This window comes from Engystomops pustulosus, chromosome 6 (assembly GCF_040894005.1).
Source record: "Engystomops pustulosus chromosome 6, aEngPut4.maternal, whole genome shotgun sequence".
Taxonomy (NCBI): Eukaryota; Metazoa; Chordata; class Amphibia; order Anura; family Leptodactylidae; genus Engystomops; species Engystomops pustulosus.
In genome coordinates, this window is record NC_092416.1 from 189,864,789 (window position 1) to 189,888,573 (window position 23,785).

A 23,785-nucleotide genomic window follows, 5' to 3' on the forward strand; every position below is an offset into this window, starting at 1 on the left:
GGCTGGTGGTGGTGGTGTCATGGATCCATCCTGCCTTGTATCAGCGGCTCAGGCTGGTGGTGGTGGTGTCATGGATCCATCCTGCCTTGTATCAGCGGCTCAGGCTGGTGGTGGTGGTGTCATGGATCCATCCTGCCTTGTATCAGCGGCTCAGGCTGGTGCTGGTGGTGTCATGGATCCATCCTGCCTTGTATCAGCGGCTCAGGCTGGTGGTGGTGGTGTCATGGATCCATCCTGCCTTGTATCAGCGGGTCAGGCTGGTGGTGGTGGTGTCATGGATCCATCCTGCCTTGTATCAGCGGGTCAGGCTGGTGGTGGTGGTGTCATGGATCCATCCTGCCTTGTATCAGCGGCTCAGGCTGGTGGTGGTGGTGTCATGGATCCATCCTGCCTTGTATCAGCGGGTCAGGCTGGTGGTGGTGGTGTCATGGATCCATCCTGCCTTGTATCAGCGGGTCAGGCTGGTGGTGGTGGTGTCATGGATCCATCCTGCCTTGTATCAGCGGCGCAGGCTGGTGGTGCTGGTGGTGTCATGGATCCATCTTGCCTTGTATCAGCGGCTCAGGCTGGTGGTGCTGGTGTCATGGTTCCATCCTGCCTTGTATCAGCGGGTCAGGCTGGTGGTGGTGGTGTCATGGATCCATCCTGCCTTGTATCAGCGGCTCAGGCTGGTGGTGGTGGTGTCATGGATCCATCCTGCCTTGTATCAGCGGGTCAGGCTGGTGGTGTCATGGATGCATCCTGCCTTGTATCAGCGGCTCAGGCTGGTGGTGCTGGTGTCATGGATCCATCCTGCCTTGTATCAGCGGGTCAGGCTGGTGCTGGTGGTGTCATGGATCCATCCTGCCTTGTATCAGCGGCTCAGGCTGGTGGTGGTGGTGTCATGGATCCATCCTGCCTTGTATCAGCGGGTCAGGCTGGTGGTGGTGGTGTCATGGATCCATCCTGCCTTGTATCAGCGGGTCAGGCTGGTGGTGGTAGTGTCATGGATCCATCCTGCCTTGTATCAGCGGCTCAGGCTGGTGGTGGTGGTGTCATGGATCCATCCTGCCTTGTATCAGCGGCTCAGGCTGGTGGTGGTGGTGTCATGGATCCATCCTGCCTTGTATCAGCGGGTCAGGCTGGTGGTGGTGGTGTAAAGGATCCATCCTGCCTTGTATCAGCGGGTCAGGCTGGTGGTGGTGGTGTCATGGATCCATCCTGCCTTGTATCAGCGGCTCAGGCTGGTGGTGGTGGTGTCATGGATCCATCCTGCCTTGTATCAGCGGCTCAGGCTGGTGGTGGTGGTGTCATGGATCCATCCTGCCTTGTATCAGCGGCTCAGGCTGGTGGTGGTGGTGTCATGGATCCATCCTGCCGTGTATCAGCGGCTCAGGCTGGTGGTGGTGGTGTCATGGATCCATCCTGCCTTGTATCAGCGGGTCAGGCTGGTGGTGGTGGTGTCATGGATCCATCCTGCCTTGTATCAGCGGGTCAGGCTGGTGGTGGTGGTGTCATGGATCCATCCTGCCTTGTATCAGCGGGTCAGGCTGGTGGTGGTGGTGTCATGGATCCATCCTGCCTTGTATCAGCGGCTCAGGCTGGTGGTGGTGGTGTCATGGATCCATCCTGCCTTGTATCAGCGGGTCAGGCTGGTGGTGGTGGTGTCATGGATCCATCCTGCCTTGTATCAGCGGCTCAGGCTGGTGGTGGTGGTGTCATGGATCCATCCTGCCTTGTATCAGCGGCTCAGGCTGGTGGTGGTGGTGTCATGGATCCATCCTGCCGTGTATCAGCGGCTCAGGCTGGTGGTGGTGGTGTCATGGATCCATCCTGCCTTGTATCAGCGGGTCAGGCTGGTGGTGGTGGTGTCATGGATCCATCCTGCCTTGTATCAGCGGGTCAGGCTGGTGGTGGTGGTGTCATGGATCCATCCTGCCTTGTATCAGCGGGTCAGGCTGGTGCTGGTGTCATGGATCCATCCTGCCTTGTATCAGCGGCTCAGGCTGGTGGTGCTGGTGTCATGGATCCATCCTGCCTTGTATCAGCGGGTCAGGCTGGTGGTGGTGGTGTCATGGATCCATCCTGCCTTGTATCAGCGGGTCAGGCTGGTGGTGGTGGTGTCATGGATCCATCCTGCCTTGTATCAGCGGGTCAGGCTGGTGGTGGTGGTGTCATGGATCCATCCTGCCTTGTATCAGCGGGTCAGGCTGGTGGTGGTGGTGTCATGGATCCATCCTGCCTTGTATCAGCGGGTCAGACTGGTGGTGCTGGTGTCATGGATCCATCCTGCCTTGTATCAGCGGGTCAGGCTGGTGGTGGTGGTGTCATGGATCCATCCTGCCTTGTATCAGCGGCTCAGGCTGGTGGTGGTGGTGTCATGGATCCATCCTGCCTTGTATCAGCGGGTCAGGCTGGTGCTGGTGGTGTCATGGATCCATCCTGCCTTGTATCAGCGGGTCAGGCTGGTGCTGGTGGTGTCATGGATCCATCCTGCCTTGTATCAGCGGGTCAGGCTGGTGGTGCTGGTGTCATGGATCCATCCTGCCTTGTATCAGCGGCTCAGGCTGGTGGTGGTGGTGTCATGGATCCATCCTGCCTTGTATCAGCGGGTCAGGCTGGTGCTGGTGGTGTCATGGATCCATCCTGCCTTGTATCAGCGGGTCAGGCTGGTGGTGGGGGTGTCATGGATCCATCCTGCCTTGTATCAGCGGCTCAGGCTGGTGGTGCTGGTGTCATGGATCCATCCTGCCTTGTATCAGTGGGTCAGGCTGGTGGTGGTGGTGTCATGGATCCATCCTGCCTTGTATCAGCGGGTCAGGCTGGTGGTGGTGGTGTCATGGATCCATCCTGCCTTGTATCAGTGGGTCAGGCTGGTGGTGGTGGTGTCATGGATCCATCCTGCCTTGTATCAGCGGCTCAGGCTGGTGGTGCTGGTGTCATGGATCCATCCTGCCTTGTATCAGCGGCTCAGGCTGGTGGTGGTGGTGTCATGGATCCATCCTGCCTTGTATCAGCGGGTCAGGCTGGTGGTGCTGGTGTCATGGATCCATCCTGCCTTGTATCAGCGGCTCAGGCTGGTGGTGGTGGTGTCATGGATCCATCCTGCCTTGTATCAGCGGGTCAGGCTGGTGGTGGGGGTGTCATGGATCCATCCTGCCTTGTATCAGCGGCTCAGGCTGGTGGTGGTGGTGTCATGGATCCATCCTGCCTTGTATCAGCGGCTCAGGCTGGTGGTGGTGGTGTCATGGATCCATCCTGCCTTGTATCAGCGGGTCAGGCTGGTGGTGGTGGTGTCATGGATCCATCCTGCCTTGTATCAGCGGGTCAGGCTGGTGGTGGTGGTGTCATGGATCCATCCTGCCTTGTATCAGCGGCTCAGGCTGGTGGTGGTGGTGTCATGGATCCATCCTGCCTTGTATCAGCGGGTCAGGCTGGTGGTGGTGGTGTCATGGATCCATCCTGCCTTGTATCAGCGGGTCAGGCTGGTGCTGGTGGTGTCATGGATCCATCCTGCCTTGTATCAGCGGGTCAGGCTGGTGGTGGTGGTGTCATGGATCCATCCTGCCTTGTATCAGCGGGTCAGGCTGGTGGTGGTGGTGTCATGGATCCATCCTGCCTTGTATCAGCGGGTCAGGCTGGTGGTGGTGGTGTCATGGATCCATCCTGCCTTGTATCAGCGGGTCAGGCTGGTGCTGGTGGTGTCATGGATCCATCCTGCCTTGTATCAGCGGGTCAGGCTGGTGGTGGTGGTGTCATGGATCCATCCTGCCTTGTATCAGCGGCTCAGGCTGGTGGTGGTGGTGTCATGGATCCATCCTGCCTTGTATCAGCGGCTCAGGCTGGTGGTGGTGGTGTCATGGATCCATCCTGCCTTGTATCAGCGGCTCAGGCTGGTGGTGGTGGTGTCATGGATCCATCCTGCCTTGTATCAGCGGCTCAGGCTGGTGGTGTCATGGATCCATCCTGCCTTGTATCAGCGGGTCAGGCTGGTGGTGGTGGTGTCATGGATCCATCCTGCCTTGTATCAGCGGGTCAGGCTGGTGGTGGTGGTGTCATGGATCCATCCTGCCTTGTATCAGCGGCTCAGGCTGGTGGTGGTGGTGTCATGTATCCATCCTGCCTTGTATCAGCGGGTCAGGCTGGTGGTGGTGGTGTCATGGATCCATCCTGCCTTGTATCAGCGACTCAGGCTGGTGGTGGTGGTGTCATGGATCCATCCTGCCTTGTATCAGCGGGTCAGGCTGGTGGTGGTGGTGTCATGGATCCATCCTGCCTTGTATCAGCGGGTCAGGCTGGTGGTGCTGGTGTCATGGATCCATCCTGCCTTGTATCAGCGGCTCAGGCTGGTGGTGCTGGTGTCATGGATCCATCCTGCCTTGTATCAGCGGCTCAGGCTGGTGGTGGTGGTGTCATGGATCCATCCTGCCTTGTATCAGCGGCTCAGGCTGGTGGTGGTGGTGTCATGGATCCATCCTGCCTTGTATCAGCGGGTCAGGCTGGTGCTGGTGGTGTCATGGATCCATCCTGCCTTGTATCAGCGGGTCAGGCTGGTGGTGGTGTCATGGATCCATCCTGCCTTGTATCAGCGGTTCAGGCTGGTGGTGGTGGTGTCATGGTGTCTTTGGGCCCCTTGGTAACGCCACAGCCTACCTGAGTATTGTTGCTGACCATGTCCATCCCTTTATGAGCACAATGTACCCTGTAACATCTGATGGCTACTTTCAGCAGGATAATGCGCCATGTCATAAAGCTGGAATCATCTCAGACTGGTTTCTTGAACATGACAATGAGGTCACTGGACACAAATGGCTCCACAGTCACCGGATCTCATCCAATAGAGCATCTTTGGGATGTGGTGGAACGGGAGATTCGCATCATGGATGTGCAGCCGACAAATCTGCGGCAACTGTGTGATGCCATCATGTCACTATGGAGCAAAATCTCTGAGGAGCTTCCAGCACCTTGTTGTATCTATGCCACGAAGAATGGAGGCAGTTCTGAAGGCAAAAGGGGGTCCAACCCGTTACTAGCATGGTGCACCTAATAAAGTGGCCGGTCAGTGTATACACACAAGAGGTATATACAGTATATATATGACATGACACTGAGGACAGGCAGTATATATATATATATGTGTATAGTATCCGGTGTCCCCTCTCTGCACTCACCGTCCTCGGTGGTGACGGATTTTCGGACAGCGCGTCGGAGATGTACGCCAGCCATCCGCGGTCCAGGTCACTGCTCAGCCACAGCAGGTGCGGGAGCACGGACCTCCGGCCATCCCGGCCCTGGGGAGAAGCAGGAACATGCATCAGTCTCCGGGGTCACTGTGGGAGGGACTTAGGTGACCTATATTCTGAGGTCAGGGGTCATGTGACCAGCACACCCTGCTGCTGCTGGGTATATACTGTATACACATACACACAACCTGATGATGGAGACATACGCGGAGTCTGGTGGTGCTCCCAGCATGCATCTGTGTGAGGGCGGAGTCATCCATGGTGCGCAGCGTCTCCACCACCTCCCGGCCCCACGGAAAGTCGTAGCTTATATCAATGGCCCTAACTCCATCCATGTCCTGCCGCTCACTGCTGCCGAATCCAGACGGGACCTGAGCAAACTGAGAGGACACAGGGGGGTCACCGGTCATCTACACCCCCCATCACCATAATGGGGGGACACACAGGACACAGGGGGGTCACCGATCATCTACACCCCCATCACCATACTGGGGGGACACACAGGACACAGGGGGGTAACCGGTCATCTACACCCCCATCACCATACTGGGGGACACACAGGACACAGGGGGGTCACCGATCATCTACACCCCCATCACCATACTGGGGGGACACACAGGGGGGTCACCAGTCATCTACACCCCTCATCACCATACTGGGGGGACACACAGGACACAGGGGGGTCACCGGTCATCTACACCCCTCATCACCATACTGGGGGGACACACAGGACACAGGGGGGTCACCAGTCATCTACAGCCCCCATCACCATACTGGGGGGACACACAGGACACAGGGGGGTCACCGGTCATCTACACCCCCCATCACCATACTGGGGGGACACACAGGACACAGGGGGGTCACCGGTCATCTACACCCCCATCACCATACTGGGGGGACACACAGGACACAGGGGGGTCACCGGTCATCTACACCCCCATCACCATACTGGGGGACACACAGGACACAGGGGGGTCACCGGTCATCTACACCCCCATCACAATACTGGGGGGACACACAGGACACAGTGGGGTCACCGGTCATCTACACCCCCCATCACCATACTGGGGGGACACACAGGACACAGGGGGGTCACTAGTCATCTACACCCCCCATCACCATACTGGGGGGACACACAGGACACAGGGGGGTCACCGGTCATCTACACCCCCCATCAACATACTGGGGGGACACACAGGACACAGGGGGGGTCACCGGTCATCTACACCCCCCATCACCATACTGGGGGGACACACAGGGGGGTCACCAGTCATCTACACCCCCCATCACCATACTGGGGGGACACACAGGACACAGGGGGGTCACCAGTCATCTACACCCCCCATCACCATACTGGGGGGACACACAGGACACAGGGGGGTCACCGGTCATCTACACCCCCCATCACCATACTGGGGGGACACACAGGACACAGGGGGGGTCACCGGTCATCTACACCCCCCATCACCATACTGGGGGGACACACAGGACACAGGGGGGGTCACCGGTCATCTACACCCCCCATCACCATACCGGGGGGACACACAGGACACAGGGGGGTCACCGGTCATCTACACCCCCATCACCATACTGGGGGGACACACAGGACACAGGGGGGGTCACCAGTCATCTACACCCCCCATCACCATACTGGGGGGACACACAGGACACAGGGGGGTCACCGGTCATCTACACCCCCATCACCATACTGGGGGGACACACAGGGGGGTCACCGGTCATCTATACCCCCCATCACCATACTGGGGGGACACACAGGGGGGTCACCAGTCATCTACACCCCCCATCACCATACTGGGGGGACACACAGGACACAGGGGGGTCACCGGTCATCTACACCCCCCATCACCATACTGGGGGGACACACAGGAAACAGGGGGGTCACCGGTCATCTACACCCCCCCATCACCATACTGGGGGGACACACAGGACACAGGGGGGTCACCAGTCATCTACACCCCCCATCACCATACTGGGGGGACACACAGGACACAGGGGGGTCACCGGTCATCTACAGCCCCCATCACCATACTGGGGGGACACACAGGGGGGTCACTAGTCATCTAAACCCCCATCACCATACTGGGGGGACACACAGGACACAAGGGGGTCACCGGTCATCTACACCCCCATCACCATACTGGGGGGACACAAAGGACACAGGGGGGTCACCGGTCATCTACACCCCCATCACCAAACTGGGGGGACACACAGGACACAGGGGGGTCACCAGTCATCTACACCCCCCATCACCATACTGGGGGGACACACAGGACACAGGGGGGTCTCCAGTCATCTACACCCCCCATCACCATACCGGGGGGACACACAGGACACAGGGGGGTCACCGGTCATCTACACCCCCATCACCATACTGGGGGGGACACACAGGACACAGGGGGGTCACCAGTCATCTACACCCCCCATCACCATACTGGGGGGACACACAGGACACAGGGGGGGTCACCGGTCATCTACACCCCCCATCACCATACTGGGGGGACACACAGGGGGGTCACCAGTCATCTACACCCCCCATCACCATACTGGGGGGACACACAGGACACAGGGGGGTCACCGGTCATCTACACCCCCCATCACCATACTGGGGGGACACACAGGACACAGGGGGGTCACCGGTCATCTACACCCCCATCACCATACTGGGGGGGACACACAGGACACAGGGGGGTCACCAGTCATCTACACCCCCCATCACCATACTGGGGGGACACACAGGACACAGGGGGGGTCACCGGTCATCTACACCCCCCATCACCATACTGGGGGGACACACAGGGGGGTCACCAGTCATCTACACCCCCCATCACCATACTGGGGGGACACACAGGACACAGGGGGGTCACCGGTCATCTACACCCCCCATCACCATACTGGGGGGACACACAGGACACAGGGGGGTCACCAGTCATCTACACCCCCCATCACCATACTGGGGGGACACACAGGACACAGGGGGGTCACCGGTCATCTACACCCCCCCCATCACCATACTGGGGGGACACACAGGACACAGGGGGGTCACCAGTCATCTACACCCCCCATCACCATACTGGGGGGACACACAGGACACAGGGGGGTCACCGGTCATCTACACCCCCCCCCCATCACCATACTGGGGGGACACACAGGACACAGGGGGGTCACCGGTCATCTACACCCCCCATCACCATACTGGGGGGACACACAGGACACAGGGGGGTCACCGGTCATCTACACCCCCCATCACCATACTGGGGGGACACACAGGACACAGGGAGTCACTAGTCATCTACACCCCCCATCACCATACTGGGGGGACACACAGGGGGGTCACTAGTCATCTACACCCCTTATCACCATACTGGGGGGACACACAGGACACAGGGGGATCACCGGTCATCTACACCCCCATCACCATACTGGGGGGACACACAGGACACAGGGGGGGGGGGTCACCGGTCATCTACTTCCCCCATCACCATACTGGGGGGACACACAGGACACAGGGGGGTCACCGGTCATCTACACCCCCCATCACCATACTGGGGGGACACACAGGACACAGGGGGGTCACCGGTCATCTACACCCCCATCACCATACTGGGGGGACACACAGGACACAGGGGGGTCACCGGTCATCTACACCCCCCATCAACATACTGGGGGGACACACAGGACACAGGGGGGGTCACCGGTCATCTACACCCCCCATCACCATACTGGGGGGACACACAGGGGGGTCACCAGTCATCTACACCCCCCATCACCATACTGGGGGGACACACAGGACACAGGGGGGTCACCGGTCATCTACACCCCCCATCACCATACTGGGGGGACACACAGGACACAGGGGGGTCACTAGTCATCTACACCCCCCATCACCATACTGGGGGGACACACAGGACACAGGGGGGTCACCGGTCATCTACTCCCCCCATCACCATACTGGGGGGACACACAGGACACAGGGGGGTCACCGGTCATCTACACCCCCAATCACCATACTGGGGGGACACAAAGGACACAGGAGGGTCACCGGTCATCTACACCCCCATCACCATACTGGGGGGAAACACGGGGGTCACCGGTCATCTACACCCCCCATCACCATACTGGGGGGACACACAGGACACAGGGGGGTCACCAGTCATCTACACCCCCCATCACCATACTGGGGGGACACACAGGACACAGGGGGGGTCACCGGTCATCTATACCCCCATCACCATACTGGGGGGACACACAGGACACAGGGGGGTCACCGGTCATCTACACCCCCATCACCATACTGGGGGGGACACACAGGACACAGGGGGGTCACCAGTCATCTACACCCCCCATCACCATACTGGGGGGACACACAGGACACAGGGGGGTCACCAGTCATCTACACCCCCCATCACCATACTGGGGGGACACACAGGACACAGGGGGGTCACCGGTCATCTACACCCCCCATCACCATACTGGGGGGACACACAGGACACAGGGGGGTCACCAGTCATCTACAGCCCCCATCACCATACTGGGGGGACACACAGGACACAGGGGGGTCACCAGTCATCTACAGCCCCCATCACCATACTGGGGGGACACACGGGGGTCACCGGTCATCTACACCCCCCATCACCATACTGGGGGGACACACAGGACACAGGGGGGTCACCGGTCATCTACACCCCCCATCACCATACTGGGGGGACACACAGGACACAGGGGGGTCACCGGTCATCTACACCCCCCATCACCATACTGGGGGGACCACTCACCCTCCGCCACCACAGGAGCCGGTGCCGCAGCCAGTAGTCGCGCCATTGAGACAAAGTCTTTGAAGAGCAGAACCAGCAGAGCGACCCGAGCGTCCTCTCCCCAGACCTGCAGGGTGGAAAGACAGTCAGGGGCCCCTGATGTACTCACACCCCCCACACCCAGGGGCCCCTGATGTACTCACACCCCCCACAGCCAGGGGCCCCTGATGTACTCACAAATCCCACACCCAGGGGCCCCTGATGTACTCACACCCCCCACACCCAGGGGCCCCTGATGTACTCACAAATCCCACACCCAGGGGCCCCTGATGTACTCACACACCCCACACCCAGGGGCCCCTGATGTACTCACACACCCCACACCCAGGGGCCCCAGATGTACTCACACACCCAGGGGCCCCTTATGTACTCACACACCCCACACCCAGGGGCCCCCGATGTACTCACACACCCAGGGGCCCCTCATGTGCTCACACCCCCCACACCCAGGGGCCCCTGATGTGCTCACACCCCCCATACCCAGGGGCCCCTGATGTGCTGACAACCCCCAGCCCCCGATGTACTGACACACCCCACACATCCAGGGTCCCCCGATGTGATCACACACCAGATGCCCAGGGTCACCTACCTACAGTCACCATCGGCGATGGTATGAAAACACTTTCCCACCTCTGCTATTCCGAATGGCAGCTTCCAGTTCACCAGCTCCAGGCAGGAGACGTAGTGCCTCAAAGCACCTGCAGGGGGAGCAGAGGTGAGGGGTTAGACCCAGAGGTCACCCGAAAATCCCTCTTGCCCCAAAGACCGCAAATAAGTCCCTATAAATGCTGTAAGCTGTGTCCTAGACCCCTGAGAGACTGATCGGAGGGCGATAGAGTGCAAATCCCCTTCCTGATCTCATAATTCTCACAGCTGAGGGTTTGTTACAACTGTTTCCAGTGCTGAACACAGTAGTATATCTTGTGGATCGGGGCAGGCAACATCGCTCTGGGTAGGGAATAGAGAATTATATAGACAGAACTTACTGTAACAAACCCTCAGCTGTGAGATAATGACTCGAGACAACAGCCGAGCATTAATGTGATATACATATGTTACAATGTATCAGTCTGTATTATTTTACCACAGGATTGTCTGGTTACAAGTGTGACAAAGCCTCCCCTGTGAGAAGCATCAGTGCAGGCAATGCTAGGGAGGATAGGCATTGTTACAGTGTAGCAGTTTGGGTATAATCCACAAGTCCGCTCCCTCCTGTTCTGAGCGTTTGTTGCAATGTATCAGTCTGGGGTTCTATAGGTCTCTGCATGGTACTGATGAGTAAGGATTACCCTGGAGCAGGTCCTGGCGGGGGAGGCCGGTGGGTCCAGGCGGATGCAGTGAGGTGTCGATGGGCAGGACGTGCTCCCGGCTCAGCTCCACCATCTCCCACCATTGCTTTATAAGGTTCTTCTTCATCTGGATGCCCGGAGGCCCGAGGCTGTGACCTCCCCGGAGGATGGAGGCCGCGCTCAGCCCTTCCCCCAGTATGAAGCGTCTCCGCAGACACACATCTAGCAGGACGTCACCAACAGAGGCCCCCGCTGTGTACAGCCTGATCCCGGGCCGCAGCAGAACTCTGCAGAACCTCAGTACAGAGCGACTCTCCAGCACCACAAGGGAAGACATCTTGTATCCAGGTCATTGGATCCTGCAAATAGGAAGGAATCATCAGGAGGGAATCCAGTGCCCCAGAGCAGAACTCCCCCAGCATCCCCGGCCGGGGAGAGAACCAGCAAGATACAAGCTCAGCCTGCTGACAACAGCGGCAGAATAATGAGCGCAGCTCTGGAGTCATGTACTGACCACGCTGATCATTACAGTTATATCACACCGGGGCCTGGTATTAGGTGATGTGTAATATTATAACATTATATCACACCGGGGCCTGGTATTAGGTGATGTGTAATATTATAACATTATATCACACCGGGGCCTGGTATTAGGTGATGTGTAATATTATAACATTATATCACACCGGGGCCTGGTATTAGGTGATGTGTAATACTATAACATTATATCACACCGGGTCCTGGTATTAGGTGATGTGTAATATTATAACATTATATCACACCAGGGCCTGGTATTAGGTGATGTGTAATATTATAACATTATATCACACCAGGGCCTGGTATTAGGTGATGTGTAATATTATAACATTATATCACACCGGGGCCTGGTATTAGGTGATGTGTAATATTATAACATTATATCACACCAGGGCCTGGTATTAGGTGATGTGTAATATTATAACATTATATCACACCGGGGCCTGGTATTAGGTCATGTGTAATATTATAACATTATATCACACCGGGGCCTGGTATTAGGTGATGTGTAATACTATAACATTATATCACACCGGGGTCTGGTATTAGGTGATGTGTAATATTATAACGTTATATCACACCGGGGCCTGGTATTAGGTGATGTGTAATATTATAACATTATATCACACCGGGGCCTGGTATTAGGTGATGTGTAATATTATAACGTTATATCACACCGGGGCCTGGTATTAGGTGATGTGTAATATTATAACATTATATCACACCGGGGCCTGGTATTAGGTGATGTGTAATATTATAACATTATATCACACCGGGGCCTGGTATTAGGTGATGTGTAATACTATAACATTATATCACACCGGGGCCTGGTATTAGGTGATGTGTAATATTATAACATTATATCACACCGGGGTCTGGTATTAGGTGATGTGTAATATTATAACATTATATCACACCGGGGCCTGGTATTAGGTGATGTGTAATATTATAACATTATATCACACCGGGGCCTGGTATTAGGTGATGTGTAATATTATAACATTATATCACACCGGGGTCTGGTATTAGGTGATGTGTAATATTATAACATTATATCACACCGGTGCCTGGTATTAGGTGATGTGTAATATTATAACATTATATCACACCGGGGCCTGGTATTAGGTGATGTGTAATACTATAACATTATATCACACTGGGGCCTGGTATTAGGTGATGTGTAATATTATAACATTATATCACACCGGGGCCTGGTATTAGGTGATGTGTAATATTATAACATTATATCACACCGGGGCCTGGTATTAGGTGATGTGTAATACTATAACATTATTTCACACCGGGGCCTGGTATTAGGTGATGTGTAATATTATAACATTATATCACACCGGGGTCTGGTATTAGGTGATGTGTAATATTATAACATTATATCACACCGGGGCCTGGTATTAGGTGATGTGTAATATTATAACGTTATATCACACCGGGGCCTGGTATTAGGTGATGTGTAATATTATAACATTATATCACACCTGGGCCTGGTATTAGGTGATGTGTAATATTATAACATTATATCACACCGGGGCCTGGTATTAGGTGATGTGTAATATTATAACATTATATCACACCGGGGCCTGGTATTAGGTGATGTGTAATATTATAACATTATATCACACCGGGGCCTGGTATTAGGTGATGTGTAATATTATAACATTATATCACACCGGGGCCTGGTATTAGGTGATGATATATATATCACATGGTGTTCGGGGGATATAATGATGTTTATAATGTTACAGAATGGAGGAAGTAAAGGTTCTGACCACATAACTCTATTCTCCGGCTCTAGGTGATATTTTAGAGTTGTGACGTCACCGTAGGTGGGATATAAGAAGGTACCGGGGCAGGTGTACGGCTCTGTTCACACACGGAGCTCCGCGCTATCCCTCATTGCTCTTTCAAACGAAGCGGCTCCTGTGCGTTCCACGCCTCAGCTCGCAGGACGTTATGCGTTCCACGCACGGGAATCCTGCGCGCAACACGTCACTCCGCTCTCTGACGCTGCTGACGCGCGCTCGTTACGTAAATGTCACGTGGTCGCCTGCTCCCGCCCCAGGAGAGTGTGAGGAGGAGGAGGAGGAGGCAGTGACTGAGTGTGAGGAGGAGGAGGAGGAGGAGGAGGAGGAGGAGGCAGTGACTGAGTGTGAGGAGGAGGAGGAGGAGGCAGTGACTGAGTGTGAGGAGGAGGAGGCAGTGACTGAGTGTGAGGAGGAGGAGGAGGAGGCAGTGACTGAGTGTGAGGAGGAGGAGGAGGAGGCAGTGACTGAGTGTGAGGAGGAGGAGGAGGAGGCAGTGACTGAGTGTGAGGAGGAGGAGGCAGTGACTGAGTGTGAGGAGGAGGAGGCAGTGACTGAGTGTGAGGAGGAGGAGGCAGTGACTGAGTGTGAGGAGGAGGAGGAGGAGGCAGTGACTGAGTGTGAGGAGGAGGAGGCAGTGACTGAGTGTGAGGAGGAGGAGGCAGTGACTGAGTGTGAGGAGGAGGAGGAGGAGGCAGTGACTGAGTGTGAGGAGGAGGAGGAGGAGGCAGTGACTGAGTGTGAGGAGGAGGAGGAGGAGGCAGTGACTGAGTGTGAGGAGGAGGAGGCAGTGACTGAGTGTGAGGAGGAGGAGGCAGTGACTGAGGAGGAGGAGGAGGCAGTGACTGAGCGTGAGGAGGAGGAGGCAGTGACTGAGTGTGAGGAGGAGGAGGCAGTGACTGAGTGTGAGGAGGAGGAGGAGGCAGTGACTGAGTGTGAGGAGGAGGAGGAGGCAGTGACTGAGTGTGAGGAGGAGGAGGAGGCAGTGACTGAGTGTGAGGAGGAGGAGGAGGAGGCAGTGACTGAGTGTGAGGAGGAGGAGGAGGCAGTGACTGAGTGTGAGGAGGAGGAGGAGGCAGTGACTGAGTGTGAGGAGGAGGAGGAGGCAGTGACTGAGTGTGAGGAGGAGGAGGAGGAGGCAGTGACTGAGTGTGAGGAGGAGGAGGAGGAGGCAGCGACTGAGTGTGAGGAGGAGGCAGCGACTGAGTGTGAGGAGGAGGCAGCGACTGAGTCTGAGGAGGAGGAGGCAGTGACTGAGTGTGAGGAGGAGGAGGAGGCAGCGACTGAGTGTGAGGAGGAGGAGGAGGCAGCGACTGAGTGTGAGGAGGAGGAGGAGGCAGCGACTGAGTGTGAGGAGGAGGAGGAGGGGGCAGTGACTGAGCGTGAGGAGGAGGGGGCAGTGACTGAGTGTGAGGAGGAGGAGGGGGCAGTGACTGAGTGTGAGGAGGAGGAGGCAGTGACTGAGTGTGAGGAGGAGGAGGCAGTGACTGAGTGTGAGGAGGAGGGGGCAGTGACTGAGTGTGAGGAGGAGGAGGCAGTGACTGAGTGTGAGGAGGAGGAGGGGGCAGTGACTGAGTGTGAGGAGGAGGAGGCAGTGACTGAGTGTGAGGAGGAGGAGGAGGAGGCAGTGACTGAGTGTGAGGAGGAGGAGGCAGTGACTGAGTGTGAGGAGGAGGAGGCAGTGACTGAGTGTGAGGAGGAGGAGGAGGCAGTGACTGAGTGTGAGGAGGAGGAGGCAGTGACTGAGTGTGAGGAGGAGGAGGAGGAGGCAGTGACTGAGTGTGAGGAGGAGGAGGAGGAGGCAGTGACTGAGTGTGAGGAGGAGGAGGAGGCAGTGACTGAGTGTGAGGAGGAGGAGGAGGCAGTGACTGAGTGTGAGGAGGAGGAGGAGGCAGTGACTGAGTGTGAGGAGGAGGAGGAGGAGGCAGTGACTGAGTGTGAGGAGGAGGGGGCAGTGACTGAGTGTGAGGAGGAGGAGGCAGTGACTGAGTGTGAGGAGGAGGAGGCAGTGACTGAGTGTGAGGAGGAGGAGGGGGCAGTGACTGAGTGTGAGGAGGAGGAGGGGGCAGTGACTGAGTGTGAGGAGGAGGAGGGGGCAGTGACTGAGTGTGAGGAGGAGGAGGAGGCAGTGACTGAGTGTGAGGAGGAGGAGGAGGAGGCAGTGACTGAGTGTGAGGAGGAGGGGGCAGTGACTGAGCGTGAGGAGGAGGGGGCAGTGACTGAGTGTGAGGAGGAGGAGGGGGCAGTGACTGAGTGTGAGGAGGAGGAGGCAGTGACTGAGTGTGAGGAGGAGGAGGCAGTGACTGAGTGTGAGGAGGAGGAGGCAGTGACTGAGTGTGAGGAGGAGGAGGGGGCAGTGACTGAGTGTGAGGAGGAGGAGGGGGCAGTGACTGAGTGTGAGGAGGAGGAGGGGGCAGTGACTGAGTGTGAGGAGGAGGAGGCAGTGACTGAGTGTGAGGAGGAGGAGGAGGCAGTGACTGAGTGTGAGGAGGAGGAGGGGGCAGTGACTGAGTGTGAGGAGGAGGAGGGGGCAGTGACTGAGTGTGAGGAGGAGGAGGGGGCAGTGACTGAGTGTGAGGAGGAGGAGGAGGCAGTGACTGAGTGTGAGGAGGAGGAGGAGGAGGCAGTGACTGAGTGTGAGGAGGAGGGGGCAGTGACTGAGCGTGAGGAGGAGGGGGCAGTGACTGAGTGTGAGGAGGAGGAGGGGGCAGTGACTGAGTGTGAGGAGGAGGAGGCAGTGACTGAGTGTGAGGAGGAGGAGGCAGTGACTGAGTGTGAGGAGGAGGAGGCAGTGACTGAGTGTGAGGAGGAGGAGGCAGTGACTGAGTGTGAGGAGGAGGAGGCAGTGACTGAGTGTGAGGAGGAGGCAGTGACTGAGTGTGAGGAGGAGGCAGTGACTGAGTGTGAGGAGGAGGAGGCAGTGACTGAGTGTGAGGAGGAGGAGGCAGTGACTGAGTGTGAGGAGGAGGAGGCAGTGACTGAGTGTGAGGAGGAGGAGGAGGCAGTGACTGAGTGTAAGGAGGAGGAGGAGGCAGTGACAGAGTGTGAGGAGGAGGAGGCAGTAACTGAGTGTGAGGAGGAGGGGGCAGTAACTGAGTGTGAGGAGGAGGGGGCAGTGACTGAGTGTGAGGAGGAGGAGGAGGGGGCAGTGACGGAGTGTGAGGAGGAGAAGGAGGCAGTGACTGAGTGTGAGGAGGAGGAGGCAGTGACTGAGTGTGAGGAGGAGGAGGAGGAGGCAGTGACTGAGTGTGAGGAGGAGAAGGAGGGGGCAGTGACTGAGTGTGAGGAGGAGGAGGAGGGGGCAGTGACTGAGTGTGAGGAGGAGGCAGTGACTGAGTGTGAGGAGGAGGAGGCAGTGACTGAGTGTGAGGAGGAGGAGGCAGTGACTGAGTGTGAGGAGGAGGAGGGGGCAGTGACTGAGTGTGAGGAGGAGGAGGGGGCAGTGACTGAGTGTGAGGAGGAGGAGGGGGCAGTGACTGAGTGTGAGGAGGAGGAGGGGGCAGTGACTGAGTGTGAGGAGGAGGAGGGGGCAGTGACTGAGTGTGAGGAGGAGGAGGCAGTGACTGAGTGTAAGGAGGAGGAGGAGGCAGTGACTGAGTGTAAGGAGGAGGAGGAGGCAGTGACTGAGTGTAAGGAGGAGGAGGAGGCAGTGACTGAGTGTGAGGAGGAGGAGGCAGTGACTGAGTGTGAGGAGGAGGAGGCAGTGACTGAGTGTGAGGAGGAGGGGGCAGTGACTGAGTGTGAGGAGGAGGAGGAGGCAGTGACTGAGTGTGAGGAGGAGGAGGGGCAGTGACGGAGTGTGAGGAGGAGGAGGAGGCAGTGACTGAGTGTGAGGAGGAGGGGGCAGTGACTGAGTGTGAGGAGGAGGGGGCAGTGACTGAGTGTGAGGAGGAGGAGGAGGCAGTGACTGAGTGTGAGGAGGAGGAGGGGCAGTGACGGAGTGTGAGGAGGAGGAGGAGGCAGTGACTGAGTGTGAGGAGGAGGAGGCAATGACTGAGTGTGAGGAGGAGGAGAAGGAGGGGGCAGTGACGGAGTGTGAGGAGGAGGAGAAGGAGGGGGCAGTGACTGAGTGTGAGGAGGAGGAGGCAGTGACTGAGTGTGAGGAGGAGGAGGCAGTGACTGAGTGTGAGGAGGAGGAGGCAGTGACTGAATGTGAGGAGGAGGAGGCAGTGACTGAATGTGAGGAGGAGGCAGTGACTGAGTGTGAGGAGGAGGGGGCAGTGACTGAGTGTGAGGAGGAGGAGGAGGCAGTGACTGAGTGTGAGGAGGAGGAGGAGGCAGTGACTGAGTGTGAGGAGGAGGAGGGGGCAGTGACTGAGTGTGAGGAGGAGGAGGGGGCAGTGACTGAGTGTGAGGAGGTGGCAGTGACTGAGTGTGAGGAGGAGGGTGCAGTGACTGAGTGTGAGGAGGAGGAGGAGGCAGTGACTGAGTGTGAGGAGGAGGAGGCAGTGACTGAGTGTGAGGAGGAGGAGGCAGTGACTGAGTGTGAGGAGGAGGAGGCAGTGACTGAGTGTTAGGAGGAGGAGGAGGCAGTGACTGAGTGTGAGGAGGAGGAGGAGGCAGTGACTGAGTGTGAGGAGGAGGAGGAGGCAGTGACTGAGTGTGAGGAGGAGGAGGAGGAGGCAGTGACTGAGTGTGAGGAGGAGGAGGAGGAGGCAGCGACTGAGTGTGAGGAGGAGGCAGCGACTGAGTGTGAGGAGGAGGCAGCGACTGAGTCTGAGGAGGAGGCAGCGACTGAGTGTGAGGAGGAGGCAGCGACTGAGTGTGAGGAGGAGGCAGCGACTGAGTGTGAGGAGGAGGAGGAGGAGGCAGCGACTGAGTGTGAGGAGGAGGAGGAGGCAGCGACTGAGTGTGAGGAGGAGGAGGAGGCAGCGACTGAGTGTGAGGAGGAGGAGGAGGGGGCAGTGACTGAGCGTGAGGAGGAGGGGGCAGTGACTGAGTGTGAGGAGGAGGAGGGGGCAGTGACTGAGTGTGAGGAGGAGGAGGCAGTGACTGAGTGTGAGGAGGAGGAGGCAGTGACTGAGTGTGAGGAGGAGGGGGCAGTGACTGAGTGTGAGGAGGAGGAGGCAGTGACTGAGTGTGAGGAGGAGGAGGGGGCAGTGACTGAGTGTGAGGAGGAGGAGGCAGTGACTGAGTGTGAGGAGGAGGAGGAGGAGGCAGTGACTGAGTGTGAGGAGGAGGAGGCAGTGACTGAGTGTGAGGAGGAGGAGGCAGTGACTGAGTGTGAGGAGGAGGAGGAGGCAGTGACTGAGTGTGAGGAGGAGGAGGCAGTGACTGAGTGTGAGGAGGAGGAGGAGGAGGCAGTGACTGAGTGTGAGGAGGAGGAGGAGGAGGCAGTGACTGAGTGTGAGGAGGAGGAGGAGGCAGTGACTGAGTGTGAGGAGGAGGAGGAGGCAGTGACTGAGTGTGAGGAGGAGGAGGAGGCAGTGACTGAGTGTGAGGAGGAGGAGGAGGCAGTGACTGAGTGTGAGGAGGAGGAGGAGGAGGCAGTGACTGAGTGTGAGGAGGAGGGGGCAGTGACTGAGCGTGAGGAGGAGGGGGCAGTGACTGAGTGTGAGGAGGAGGAGGGGGCAGTGACTGAGTGTGAGGAGGAGGAGGCAGTGACTGAGTGTGAGGAGGAGGAGGCAGTGACTGAGTGTGAGGAGGAGGAGGGGGCAGTGACTGAGTGTGAGGAGGAGGAGGGGGCAGTGACTGAGTGTGAGGAGGAGGAGGGGGCAGTGACTGAGTGTGAGGAGGAGGAGGAGGCAGTGACTGAGTGTGAGGAGGAGGAGGAGGAGGCAGTGACTGAGTGTGAGGAGGAGGGGGCAGTGACTGAGCGTGAGGAGGAGGGGGCAGTGACTGAGTGTGAGGAGGAGGAGGGGGCAGTGACTGAGTGTGAGGAGGAGGAGGCAGTGACTGAGTGTGAGGAGGAGGAGGCAGTGACTGAGTGTGAGGAGGAGGAGGCAGTGACTGAGTGTGAGGAGGAGGAGGGGGCAGTGACTGAGTGTGAGGAGGAGGAGGGGGCAGTGACTGAGTGTGAGGAGGAGGAGGGGGCAGTGACTGAGTGTGAGGAGGAGGAGGCAGTGACTGAGTGTGAGGAGGAGGAGGAGGCAGTGACTGAGTGTGAGGAGGAGGAGGGGGCAGTGACTGAGTGTGAGGAGGAGGAGGGGGCAGTGACTGAGTGTGAGGAGGAGGAGGGGGCAGTGACTGAGTGTGAGGAGGAGGAGGAGGCAGTGACTGAGTGTGAGGAGGAGGAGGAGGAGGCAGTGACTGAGTGTGAGGAGGAGGGGGCAGTGACTGAGCGTGAGGAGGAGGGGGCAGTGACTGAGTGTGAGGAGGAGGAGGGGGCAGTGACTGAGTGTGAGGAGGAGGAGGCAGTGACTGAGTGTGAGGAGGAGGAGGCAGTGACTGAGTGTGAGGAGGAGGAGGCAGTGACTGAGTGTGAGGAGGAGGAGGCAGTGACTGAGTGTGAGGAGGAGGCAGTGACTGAGTGTGAGGAGGAGGAGGCAGTGACTGAGTGTGAGGAGGAGGAGGCAGTGACTGAGTGTGAGGAGGAGGAGGCAGTGACTGAGTGTGAGGAGGAGGAGGAGGCAGTGACTGAGTGTAAGGAGGAGGAGGAGGCAGTGACTGAGTGTGAGGAGGAGGAGGCAGTAACTGAGTGTGAGGAGGAGGGGGCAGTAACTGAGTGTGAGGAGGAGGGGGCAGTGACTGAGTGTGAGGAGGAGGAGGAGGGGGCAGTGACGGAGTGTGAGGAGGAGAAGGAGGCAGTGACTGAGTGTGAGGAGGAGGAGGCAGTGACTGAGTGTGAGGAGGAGGAGGAGGAGGCAGTGACTGAGTGTGAGGAGGAGAAGGAGGGGGCAGTGACTGAGTGTGAGGAGGAGGAGGAGGGGGCAGTGACTGAGTGTGAGGAGGAGGCAGTGACTGAGTGTGAGGAGGAGGAGGCAGTGACTGAGTGTGAGGAGGAGGAGGCAGTGACTGAGTGTGAGGAGGAGGAGGGGGCAGTGACTGAGTGTGAGGAGGAGGAGGGGGCAGTGACTGAGTGTGAGGAGGAGGAGGGGGCAGTGACTGAGTGTGAGGAGGAGGAGGGGGCAGTGACTGAGTGTGAGGAGGAGGAGGGGGCAGTGACTGAGTGTGAGGAGGAGGAGGCAGTGACTGAGTGTAAGGAGGAGGAGGAGGCAGTGACTGAGTGTAAGGAGGAGGAGGAGGCAGTGACTGAGTGTAAGGAGGAGGAGGAGGCAGTGACTGAGTGTGAGGAGGAGGAGGCAGTGACTGAGTGTGAGGAGGAGGAGGCAGTGACTGAGTGTGAGGAGGAGGGGGCAGTGACTGAGTGTGAGGAGGAGGAGGAGGCAGTGACTGAGTGTGAGGAGGAGGAGGGGCAGTGACGGAGTGTGAGGAGGAGGAGGAGGCAGTGACTGAGTGTGAGGAGGAGGGGGCAGTGACTGAGTGTGAGGAGGAGGGGGCAGTGACTGAGTGTGAGGAGGAGGAGGAGGCAGTGACTGAGTGTGAGGAGGAGGAGGGGCAGTGACGGAGTGTGAGGAGGAGGAGGAGGCAGTGACTGAGTGTGAGGAGGAGGAGGCAATGACTGAGTGTGAGGAGGAGGAGAAGGAGGGGGCAGTGACGGAGTGTGAGGAGGAGGAGAAGGAGGGGGCAGTGACTGAGTGTGAGGAGGAGGAGGCAGTGACTGAGTGTGAGGAGGAGGAGGCAGTGACTGAGTGTGAGGAGGAGGAGGCAGTGACTGAATGTGAGGAGGAGGAGGCAGTGACTGAATGTGAGGAGGAGGCAGTGACTGAGTGTGAGGAGGAGGGGGCAGTGACTGAGTGTGAGGAGGAGGAGGAGGCAGTGACTGAGTGTGAGGAGGAGGAGGAGGCAGTGACTGAGTGTGAGGAGGAGGAGGGGGCAGTGACTGAGTGTGAGGAGGAGGAGGGGGCAGTGACTGAGTGTGAGGAGGTGGCAGTGACTGAGTGTGAGGAGGAGGGTGCAGTGACTGAGTGTGAGGAGGAGGAGGAGGCAGTGACTGAGTGTGAGGAGGAGGAGGCAGTGACTGAGTGTGAGGAGGAGGAGGCAGTGACTGAGTGTGAGGAGGAGGAGGCAGTGACTGAGTGTGAGGAGGAGGAGGCAGTGACTGAGTGTGAGGAGGAGGAGGAGGCAGTGACTGAGTGTGAGGAGGAGGAGGGGCAGTGACGGAGTGTGAGGAGGAGGAGGAGGCAGTGACTGAGTGTGAGGAGGAGGAGGCAATGACTGAGTGTGAGGAGGAGGAGAAGGAGGGGGCAGTGACGGAGTGTGAGGAGGAGGAGAAGGAGGGGGCAGTGACTGAGTGTGAGGAGGAGGAGGCAGTGACTGAGTGTGAGGAGGAGGAGGCAGTGACTGAGTGTGAGGAGGAGGAGGCAGTGACTGAATGTGAGGAGGAGGAGGCAGTGACTGAATGTGAGGAGGAGGCAGTGACTGAGTGTGAGGAGGAGGGGGCAGTGACTGAGTGTGAGGAGGAGGAGGAGGCAGTGACTGAGTGTGAGGAGGAGGAGGAGGCAGTGACTGAGTGTGAGGAGGAGGAGGGGGCAGTGACTGAGTGTGAGGAGGAGGAGGGGGCAGTGACTGAGTGTGAGGAGGTGGCAGTGACTGAGTGTGAGGAGGAGGGTGCAGTGACTGAGTGTGAGGAGGAGGAGGAGGCAGTGACTGAGTGTGAGGAGGAGGAGGCAGTGACTGAGTGTGAGGAGGAGGAGGCAGTGACTGAGTGTGAGGAGGAGGAGGCAGTGACTGAGTGTGAGGAGGAGGAGGCAGTGACTGAGTGTGAGGAGGAGGAGGCAGTGACTGAGTGTGAGGAGGAGGAGGCAGTGACTGAGTGTGAGGAGGAGGAGGCAGTGACTGAGTGTGAGGAGGAGGGGGCAGCGACTGAATGTGAGGAGGAGGCAGTGACTGAGTGTGAGGAGGAGGAGGCAGTGACTGAGTGTGAGGAGGAGGGGGCTGTGACTGAGTGTGAGGAGGAGGAGGCAGTGACTGAGTGTGAGGAGGAGGCGGCAGCGACTGAATGTGAGGAGGAGGAGGAGGCAGCGACTGAGTGAGGAGGAGGAGGAGGCAGCGACTGAGTGTGAGGAGGAGAAGGAGGAGGCAGCGACTGAGTGAGGAGGAGGAGGAGGCAGCGACTGAGTGTGAGGAGGAGGAGGAGGCAGTGACTGAGTGTGAGGAGGAGGAGGAGGCAGTGACTGAGTGTGAGGAGGAGGAGGAGGCAGTGACTGAGTGTGAGGAGGAGGAGGCAGTGACTGAGTGTGAGGAGGAGGAGGCAGTGACTGAGTGTGAGGAGGAGGGGGCAGCGACTGAATGTGAGGAGGAGGCAGTGACTGAGTGTGAGGAGGAGGAGGCAGTGACTGAGTGTGAGGAGGAGGGGGCAGTGACTGAGTGTGAGGAGGAGGAGGGGGCAGTGACTGAGTGTGAGGAGGAGGAGGGGGCAGTGACTGAGTGTGAGGAGGAGGAGGAGGCAGTGACTGAGTGTGAGGAGGAGGAGGGGGCAGTGACTGAGTGTGAGGAGGAGGAGGAGGAGGCAGTGACTGAGTGTGAGGAGGAGGCAGTGACTGAGTGTGAGGAGGAGGAGGGGGCAGTGACTGAGTGTGAGGAGGAGGAGGAGGCAGTGACTGAGTGTGAGGAGGAGGAGGGGGCAGTGACTGAGTGTGAGGAGGAGGAGGGGGCAGTGACTGAGTGTGAGGAGGAGGAGGGGGCAGTGACTGAGTGTGAGGAGGAGGAGGAGGCAGTGACTGAGTGTGAGGAGGAGGAGGAGGAGGCAGTGACTGAGTGTGAGGAGGAGGGGGCAGTGACTGAGCGTGAGGAGGAGGGGGCAGTGACTGAGCGTGAGGAGGAGGAGGGGGCAGTGACTGAGTGTGAGGAGGAGGAGGCAGTGACTGAGTGTGAGGAGGAGGAGGCAGTGACTGAGTGTGAGGAGGAGGAGGCAGTGACTGAGTGTGAGGAGGAGGAGGCAGTGACTGAGTGTGAGGAGGAGGAGGCAGTGACTGAGTGTGAGGAGGAGGAGGCAGTGACTGAGTGTGAGGAGGAGGAGGCAGTGACTGAGTGTGAGGAGGAGGAGGCAGTGACTGAGTGTGAGGAGGAGGAGGCAGTGACTGAGT

The 23,785-nt window shown here is 58.1% G+C and overlaps 1 protein-coding gene across 4 annotated transcripts in view; it reads right to left on the reverse strand.

Annotated features, from left to right (window-relative positions):
* The window catches only part of POLG2 (DNA polymerase gamma 2, accessory subunit), a 76,366-nt gene extending 62,458 nt beyond the window's left edge, over positions 1-13,908 (reverse strand). For 2 of the 4 annotated variants that reach the window (XR_011847868.1, XM_072112804.1), the window contains exons 1-6: positions 13,665-13,908; positions 11,344-11,702; positions 10,644-10,752; positions 10,016-10,121; positions 5,411-5,602; positions 5,151-5,270 (exon numbers count right to left, since the gene is read on the reverse strand). Coding sequence is in view for 3 of the 4 variants with exons in the window: in XM_072112804.1 (XP_071968905.1) it covers positions 5,151-5,270; positions 5,411-5,602; positions 10,016-10,121; positions 10,644-10,752; positions 11,344-11,680 (864 nt within the window). In the remaining variant the exon portion in view is untranslated. The remainder of the gene's footprint in view (positions 1-5,150; positions 5,271-5,410; positions 5,603-10,015; positions 10,122-10,643; positions 10,753-11,343; positions 11,703-13,664) is intronic. The other 2 variants (XM_072112805.1, XM_072112806.1) reach the window with 2 other exon arrangements.
* Positions 13,909-23,785: the final 9,877 nt, after the last annotated feature.